Source organism: Mobula birostris, chromosome 5 (genome assembly GCF_030028105.1).
Source record: "Mobula birostris isolate sMobBir1 chromosome 5, sMobBir1.hap1, whole genome shotgun sequence".
Classification (NCBI taxonomy): domain Eukaryota; kingdom Metazoa; phylum Chordata; class Chondrichthyes; order Myliobatiformes; family Myliobatidae; genus Mobula; species Mobula birostris.
In genome coordinates, this window is record NC_092374.1 from 135,864,465 (window position 1) to 135,873,892 (window position 9,428).

The 9,428-nt window shown below is 39.5% G+C and overlaps 1 protein-coding gene across 1 annotated transcript in view; it reads left to right on the plus strand.

Moving 5' to 3' along the window:
• The window catches only part of abcc4 (ATP binding cassette subfamily C member 4 (PEL blood group)), a 338,193-nt gene extending 329,002 nt beyond the window's left edge, over positions 1-9,191 (plus strand). Inside the window, exon 31 of the mRNA XM_072258740.1 lies at positions 8,239-9,191. Coding sequence (XP_072114841.1) covers positions 8,239-8,346 — 108 coding nt within the window. The 3' untranslated portion in view covers positions 8,347-9,191. The remainder of the gene's footprint in view (positions 1-8,238) is intronic.
• Positions 9,192-9,428: the final 237 nt, after the last annotated feature.

Genomic DNA, 9,428 nt, shown 5'->3' on the forward strand with positions numbered 1-9,428 from the left:
TATGCCTTATACTGTATACTGTAGCCACAAATCAAAAAAGTACATCATCTGTCAGGGATAATAAACCAGATTCTGATTTTAATCTTGAACCCTGAAACTTACAGAATTGTTTGCAAAGTGTTTTCTAACCAACACCTTCACTATCTGCCTGGTTTAATTTCCTAAGATAATATGAAGCATAACCCCTTCAGCAGTAGGACTACCTACATAATATCTCACAACCTGTGCTGGATGTAGTTAGTAAATTCCACTCCATCTAAGCTCTAATCCCTTCTAATATTCTGAAAATTAAAATACCTCAATACTATAACCCTATTCCTTTTACTTTTGTGATTTGCTTACATATCTTCTCCTCAAATTCCTATTAGAAGACTTATTATTCTTAGTTTAAAAGAAAGCTCTCTGATTTTTTTAGTCTAATATATATGCATCCATAATGGGATTGACCATCTCCAACTTTTCCACCAAAAAAGTCTTAGGGAGTCAGTGTTGTCCAGAAATGAAATTGGAGTAGCCACATGTGGACTGAAGGGCAGGTCAGAGGCTGGGTACCTCTAGTGAGGAATTCATCTCCTGGACATGCAAAGCTTTTTACCAGTTTACAATCAGCAATATTTCTTCAGAGTTTGATGTGATCTCGAAGTTTGTAGATGGTGCACAAGAGGGATGTTGCCTGTAGATTCCTGGATCATTGGTTGACTTACCATATTTGCATATGATAATGACCGATTATTGTTTCTGGCCAAGGTTTTTAGATACATGATGTACTGTACCAATGGCATTGTTGAACAATTTTGAAAGCCAGTAGGATCCCTTGTTGTCAGCTTTCAGGGAAACCACTCTGGGAACGCTACATTTTCCAGTGATTTCCTTTTTGCCTTACAGCAGCCAGCTCTTCCTTCATATGAGTCCTTGTAGAGAGATCGAGATCAGTGCTTCAAGTAACTGAGCTTTCATGGGTTTGTGTGACTGAGTTTATGAGAGTATTACTCCTCAGTAATATTCTATAGCTCCTGCTGCATATTTCATCATTTTGATGTCAGGTACGGACAAGACTGGGTTTGGTTAGTTGCAAAATGAAAAGTGATCAGAAATGAAAACAAAAACTACTCGCCCTTGTAATTTTATGGAGAGCTAATCGTGCCAGCACAGGTCCTACAGGGACTTCAGCTGAGAAGTGTAATCTGCATTGCTGACCTTCCAAGCAGAGAAGGTGTTTAAATACTAGCAGTTACAGACAGAGCTTCAGAAAATCTGCCCTCATAACAAACATTTTAGTAAACCACGGTATTTTTTCTGCTGTTAATTGTAATTAGTCAAGTCAGTGTATTAATTGTGTTCTCTATTTGCTATGCTTGAGAATTGTGTATTACTTTCTTCCTGGCCTTTGCAATTTGTACAATTAAATGTATCACTTCATCAGGAAATGCATCTTTTTTGTATTCTGGCTCCAAAGCTCCTAGTCAGCAAGTTGTCGCTGGTAACTAGCTCTAATTAAGAATATAAGAGGTTAGTTTTCAGCTTGGTAAGTTGCTAAAATTTTTTACAATATGGTGGTAAATAAAGGGCTACAAAAGGACGGTGGGAAAAAGTTCCAGTATTCCAAGCTGTTGCCAAATCCTGCTTGATTGCTTGCCGTATTCCTTAGAAAAACAAAATAATTTCATTTTTTAAAATAGTTGTGCAATAGCATGCCTCTTTGAGAAGTACTTGATTTAAAGTTCAAAATTGATCTGCTTTTCAATAAGCCTTTATGTCAAGCTGTATTAAAGGCGACCAGAACAGACAGAGATCAGATTAATTCCAGGATTTGATAGTCATATTTTTAACCAACTGACTACACTCTAAAGATCAAAGGAAAAAGATTTTATATATGTTGTGTAAATACATCTTTTATTAATGTATTCTTTCTCCTGAATACATTTCAGATAAAGTTGAAGTAGCCTTGGCATCAATTCATTTGTGTTATGTTTACTTGTCAAAGAACAGAGATGCCAAGGAAGTGTGAAAAATGGCTAGAATGTGGCCATTAAAAAACAGTAAGACCTGATATTATTTCATTTCCTTTTTATTCAGGTTTTTCGTTTATCGGAGGACCTACATCTGCCTCAGCACAAGTAGAATTTGATAGACTATAATAATTGAAAGGCCCAGCATATGACTACCTTATTACTTCAGTATCACTTTTTTACATTTTCAGAATGTTGCTTGGTTTGGTCATTGTCTGGTTGCTTTTTTTTTCATTGTAGTCGTTCTCTTCATCGCACTGATTTACCAACTCAAAAAATTGCTTTACGCAACAAATTCAATGCAGAGATTTAATACAAATAATACTGAGGTATCTACACTTGTCAGTCATGCTTCTGACAATGTCTTGGTTCTAATCTGATATTACTGTCAAACCTATTTTGTTCATTTCATGTTAGAAAATGAGAAATCCTTGTGCAGGAACTAGATTTACTTGCCTTTTGTTACCCCGTTTTTCATTTATCTTTCAATTCAACAGCAAAAATGATTTTACTTATCATAGCAATACTTTCTTCATACTATTTGATATTGATAAAGCATTAAAATGTATCAGCATGTATGATCAATAATTATTACAATTTCTGTGCAATGAAAGGTGTTAAGACATTTGCTTTAAATTCTCCCGTGCATTACTTCTCTAAGTAGTTGCATAAACAATGGGGCCAGCAATACGATGGAAAGTAAAAGCTTGCTTTGGTCTTTAGTAAATGCAGATTTGTTGCTTGAGAAAATTATTTACCAGATTTATCCTGTATAGACCTGACCTGAGCAGCCAGGGAATATGTACTGGAGATATTTTAGACATTTTTATACAATGGCTTGGAAAACGGGGCTACTTGAAATCTTGTGTGCTGTGGTTTCGTACAAACTGACAAGCAAGTAAGCTTGCCTTGAAATGTATCTCTAGTCTGTCCAATGAGCTTCAGATGGGGAGTGCAATGCAATGATGTGACTATACAGCATGTTAAGTGCTACCAACTAGGCTGCTAGCTTTGTGATCTATTTTCCCTCCCTCAACTCTATGGAATGATGAATTTACTAGCTTGTTTGAATGACTGATAGGTTTAGTGCAAACTTATGAGTCACTAGTTAAAATGTTGAGTGTGTCTAGCAGGTCTTGCCTGTACACTGCTGCATAGTCAGAGTTTAATTAGGAGTTTAAAATTCATTTGGTCCGTTTCTGACACCTCTCTTCCCTTTATCGATCTCTCTGTCTCCATCTTTGGAGACAAACTGTCTACTGATATCTTTTATAAACCTACAGACTCTCACAGCTATCTTGACTATATTTTGTCCCACCTGTAAAAATGCCTTTCTGTTTATTCAGATCCTTCGTCTCTGTCATATCTGTAACTGGACAAGACTCTCCAGAACATCAGAGATGTTCTCCTTTTACAAAAGGACGGGGTTTCCCTTCCTCTACCATTGATGCCACCCTCACCCTCATATCCTTTATTTCCCAGACATCCAACCTCACCCCATCTTCCACTACCTTAACAGGGATAGAGTCCCTCTTGTCCTTACCCACCACCCATGAGCATTCCACATCTGACACATCATCCTCCACAACTTTTGCCAAGGAGATCCTACAACCAAATACGTCTTTATCTCTTTCCCACTCTCTGCTTTCCACAAGGATTCGCTTCCTCCATGATTCCCTTGTCTATTTTCCCTCCCTACCAGCCTTCTTCCTGGAACTTAGCCCTACAAGCAGAATAAGTGCTATACCTGCCCCATTCACCTCCTCCCTTACCTTAGGGCCTCAAATAGTCCTACCAGGTGTAGCAACACTCCACCTGCGAATCTGTTGGGATCATCTACTGTATCCAGTGCTCCCAATGCAGCCTCTACATTGTTGAGACCCTATGTAGATTGGGACTACTTTATCCAGCAACTTCACTCTGTCTGCAAAAAGCTGGGTTTCCTGGGGGCCAATCATTTTAATTCCAATTCCCATTCCCATTCCAACATATCAGTCCATGCATGGCCTTCTTTACTGACATGATGAGACCACCCTCAGGGTGGGGGAACAACGCTTCATATTCCATCTAGTTAGCCTCCAACCAGATGGCATGAACATCGATTTCTCTAACTTCTGGTACTTTTCCCCTTCCCCCTTCCCTCTTTTCCCATTTCCCACTCTGGCTCCCCTCTTACCTCTTCACCTCACTTGCTGATCACTTCTCCCTGGAGCCCCATCTACTTCCCTTTCTTCCATGGTCCATGCTCCTCTCTATTAGATTATTTCTTCAGTCCTTTATCTTTTCTACCTATCACCTCCCAGCTTCGTAGCACATCCCCCTCCCCCACCCCCAAGTTTCACCTATCACCTTCTAGCTTGTACTTCTTCCCCTCCCCCCACCTTCTTCTTCCTTCCTTTCCAATCCCAATGAAGGGTCTGGACCTGAAATGTCGAACAGTTTATTCATCTCCATAGATGCTGCCTGACCTGCTGAGTTCCTTTAGCATTTTGTACATGTTAATCTGGATTTCCAGCATCTGCAGAATCTCTTGTGTTTGGAGCTTTAATCATATAACTGCAAGGTAAAATGTTGTAAGAAATTTGAAATGTAGGTGAAAGCAATTAAAATTGTGCAGTTTAAAATAAAACATTTGTATAGAGAGGATGGTTTTGCTTAGAGTAGTAGGCAGCCATCAATCCCAGGGGATCATGGATATGCAACTGTGTCCTCTCCAGGGCGCAAGCCTGGGCGGGAAGATTTGAAGAATCGGCTGTTGCCCATGCAGTGGGTTCCTCCTCTCCACATCACTGATGTAGTCCAAGGGAAGGGCAAGTGCCGATACAGCTTGGCACCAGTGTCGTCGCAGAGGTTGCCAGAGTGAAGTTGTCAACAACATCAAACTGCCTTAGGGGCCTTGGCTCTGGATTTCTTTCTTGGGTTTTACTCCCAAAGCCTTTCCCATGGGTGGGTATAGCCGCAAGACATCAGAGGTTTAAAAGCAGAGTTTTCCTTCTCCTAGGCGGGCTGCCATCCAAGGTTTTGCTTACTCTGTAATAAAAGACCAGTTCAATTTGTGTTAGGGCATGCAGAACTCTTTCAAGTCTCAGGAACGGAAGTTATAATTGCTTAAGTTGCCATATGGGTAGTTTTAGAGCAGTGGTTTTCAACCTTTTTATGCCATGTACCAATGCCATTGAGCAAGGGTCTGTGGGCCCCAGGTTGGGAAATCCTGGTTTAGAGTAAGATGGCACTTCCAAGAAGAGTAAGTGCGATATTAAATCAAATTAACTTGTAATGAGACTAACATCAAACCAGTTACTGCAGCAACTGATTACCACGGAGAAAATGGTACATCCTTCAAAGGAGGTATCCCTGTCATTTAGCTGAAAGCAATGCATGTTGAACATCTTCATCTAAATTTAGATATTAAAACAGATAAACAACAGGAATTCTACAGATGCTGGAAATTCAAGCAACACACATCAAAGTTGCTGGTGAACGCAGCAGGCCAGGCAGCATCTGTAGGAAGAGGTGCAGTCGACGTTTCAGGCTGAGACCCTTCGTCAGGACTAACTGAAGGAAGAGTGAGTAAGGGATTTGAAAGTTGGAAGGGGAGGGGGAGATCCAAAATGATAGGAGAAGACAGGAGGGGGAGGGATAGAGCCAAGAGCTGGACAGGTGATTGGCAAAAGGGGATACGAGAGGATCATGGGACAGGAGGTCCGGGAAGAAAGACAAGGGGGGGGGACCCAGAGGATGGGCAAGAGGTATATTCAGAGGGACAGAGGGAGCAAAAGGAGAGTGAGAGAAAGAATGTGTGCATAAAAATAAATAACAGATGGGGTACGAGGGGGAGGTGAGGCCTTAGCGGAAGTTAGAGAAGTCGATGTTCATGCCATCAGGTTGGAGGCTACCCAGACGGAATATAAGGTGTTGTTCCTCCAACCTGAGTGTGGCTTCATCTTTACAGTAGAGGAGGCCGTGGATAGACATGTCAGAATGGGAATGGGATGTGGAATTAAAATATGTGGCCACTGGGAGATCCTGCTTTCTCTGGCGGACAGAGCGTAGATGTTCAGCAAAGCTGTCTCCCAGTCTGCATCGGGTCTTGCCAATATATAAAAGGCCACATCGGGAGCACCAGACGCAGTATATCACCCCAGTCGACTCACAGGTGAAGTGTCGCCTCACCTGGAAGGACTGTTTGGGGCCCTGAATGGTGGTAAGGGAGGAAGTGTAAGGGCATGTGTAGCACTTGTTCCGCTTACACGGATAAGTGCCAGGAGGGAGATCAGTGGGGAGGGATGGGGGGGACGAATGGACAAGGGAGTTGTGTAGGGAGCAATCCCTGCGGAATGCAGAGAGAGGCGGGGAGGGAAAGATGTGCTTAGTGGTGGGATCCCGTTGGAGGTGGCGGAAGTTACGGAGAATAATATGTTGGACCCGGAGGCTGGTAGGGTGGTAGGTGAGGACCAGGGGAACCCTATTCCTAGTGGGGTGGCGGGAGGATGGAGTGAGAGCAGATGTACGTGAAATGGGGGAGATGCATTTGAGAGCAGAGTTGATAGTGAAGGAAGATTAAAACAGATGTTTTGTAGGTGTTTTCTATGGCATTAGCTGGATGGCGTGAAAGGTTGATTGAGTCTTTTGATTGTTGGATGCCTAAGTACAGTATGTGGAGGTTTTTCCCAACTCTGTCAAAATCAGAAACTAATTTTACTAATATTACATTTCCATCACTTCAGCGTTTTGTATTCCATTGCTTATTGCTGAAGATTAATCAAAATAAATTAACTGATCTGATCTGATTTTCCCAATGGAAGCTTATATTTGAAGACAATACAGGTCAGACAATTGGAACTATGATGTTGATTCTTCAATCTATTATCTTTTTCACAAATAATTTTTGAATGAGACCGCAAGATAAATGTATCTAATTTTGATTAATTTTAACATAAATGTATTTTGTGAGATGAATGAAGGATAGAATATACTGGACCTGTGTCTAATTATCTGTTCCACTCTCCAGACACTTTGCATTGGAAACACCTTATAGTATGTATCTAACTGCATCGCAGTGATCATGATTGTCAAATCCACCCTAAATCCATGCACTGATTTTCTTAATTCCTAGATAATCCACTGTGAAGCTGATTTCTAACCTTTTCTGAATTACAGGAATAATACTTTAATGTATAAAAAGGTATAAAAAGACTGTTGGATTATTCTGAATATCTAGCAACTGTGTTGCTCAATAACTAATTACTAAAATCACCAACATAAGTTGCAAATTTAGTTATGTTTTGTTCCTGTTCAAATAACACCTGAACGTTCCATTGTTATGTGACAAGAAAATCTTTCCTGAGATTAACATTTCAAAGAAATCTTTCACCTTCCACTGATGAACGCAGTTTGAAACTCAGCCATTTACTGCACAGTGAAGGGAATTGGCACTTGTTGGGAAAAGCCCATTTACTGTTCAAACTTTTTGCATTGTAGATTTTCATTGATTCTGTTGCGTTTCTCTGTTTTTTCTGTGAATGCCGTTAAGTTTAAAAAAAAATCTCAGGGTAGTAAAGTATATGGAGACATATATGCACTTTGATAATAAATTTACTTGTAACTATGAAGCTTAAATTGAACTTAGGTCCAATTCATCAAAAATTACACTAGCCCATCTTAAACTGCTGCAGTGCATGAATAAAAGAGCCTGTGTTATGAAAAGTACTTTCACACTGTCCATGAGAGGGCATTCCGGGATGTTGACCCATTAAAAATGAAAAGATCCCAGCACCTGCCATCTTTCTTTCCAACTGGCAGAAGTCACATGTTCAGGAGGTACTGTCAGATGAAGCTTTGATGAGTTCTTGTAGTGATTTTGTAGTCAAAGTGCAGCTGTGGTGGAGGTTCTGAATGTAATGCCAATCAAGTTGATTACTTTGTTTTGGGGTAGAGTCGAGCAACTTGAGCATGACTAAGCTGTAATTCTGAAGATGTTTTGACCTGAATGCCCATGTTACTCATGGAGTGAAAATATGAGGAAATTATCTATTTGCCTTATATAGAATGAGTTAAGAAAAATAGTTTCAGGAAGAAAGTTTTGTTCTTTTCTTCCATTTAATCAAATAAGAAATCTAAGAAAAATGCAATTTTAAACTTTTATTTCACTTGAAACAATAGGATTATGATCCTATTATGAATATATTCAAGAACACATTTTGGATTGTGTTTTTCTTTGTTTTGACAGGTGCACTTGAAAAGGAAATCTTTGGAAGGAACACTGACTGACCAAATGGAAGCCAATGGTTCTGCCGTTTTACTCTCTTGTGGTATTGTCTTTGAGACTTCACTATGAGCAGAGGAAAGGGGCAGTGGAGCACCTTTATTCAAGTAATAATGGAAATGCTCTGGAAAGGATTGTTTTAACTAAAAAAAAAAAAAAAATTGCAAATCAGCAGAAAAAAATTGCACCAGGATAATTCACCCTTCTGTTCCTGGGCCAGATTCTATTACCATTTGCTGCATTTAGTTCTGTAAAATTTGAACTTGATATTATACAGAAATATACTGCTGCCTAAACTCACATTTGCCTTTAAGAATGATGTCAGTTTTATCAGTTATTGAAAAGAACTTGAAAATTTGGGGGAGGACACATATTTGGCCTTTAGTAATGTTTTGTGAGGCGCTGGATAATCCAAGTTGGGTTTGAATAGAATGTGCACGAGACTGCCATCACTTTAGATTGTCTCTGACTCCCTCCTCAACTTATTTTCAATGCTTATGCTAAGATCGAACAGTGAAATGGTTGATTATATCTTGCCCAGTAAATTCAAATATTTTACAGTTACGTGAACCTTTTTTCTGCTGTAGTTGCGGCAATGTTGATATTTTGTTCTTCAATGACAGTTTTTTCCAGAGTATTTAATTCACACAAGCAATAACCTCTGCATCACATGTCTACACTTACAGGATTAAATTTATTTAGTTGTTTATAAGGAAGTCCAGTAGTTGACAGGAAACTTTATACTACATTACTTTTGCAAATATGTCAATTTAAACTGAATTTCGAACCAGTACAATTTTTGAATATTGCTCTGTATGTAAGACAGTTGAAATGATTCGTTTAGTCTCCACCAGAAATGGCTACACCGTTTGGAAATACTTGATGCCTTATAGTTGTAATAAAAGTTAGTGAAGCTGTACAAATGGTCTTTGTTGTGACTGACTAAAACTGAGCCATATGGAAGCTGTATCTGGGAAATATATACTGTACTGCAGGTGTTTATTCACAGGAGAGTCCAAGAGAATCTCACTCTCCTGACACAACATTTTATACTTAAACACAACAACTGAAACTGTATTTGTTTATTGTTATAATCACCTATTTTAACAGTTGGGATATAGTCAGGTAAATTTACATTATTATACATTTACAAT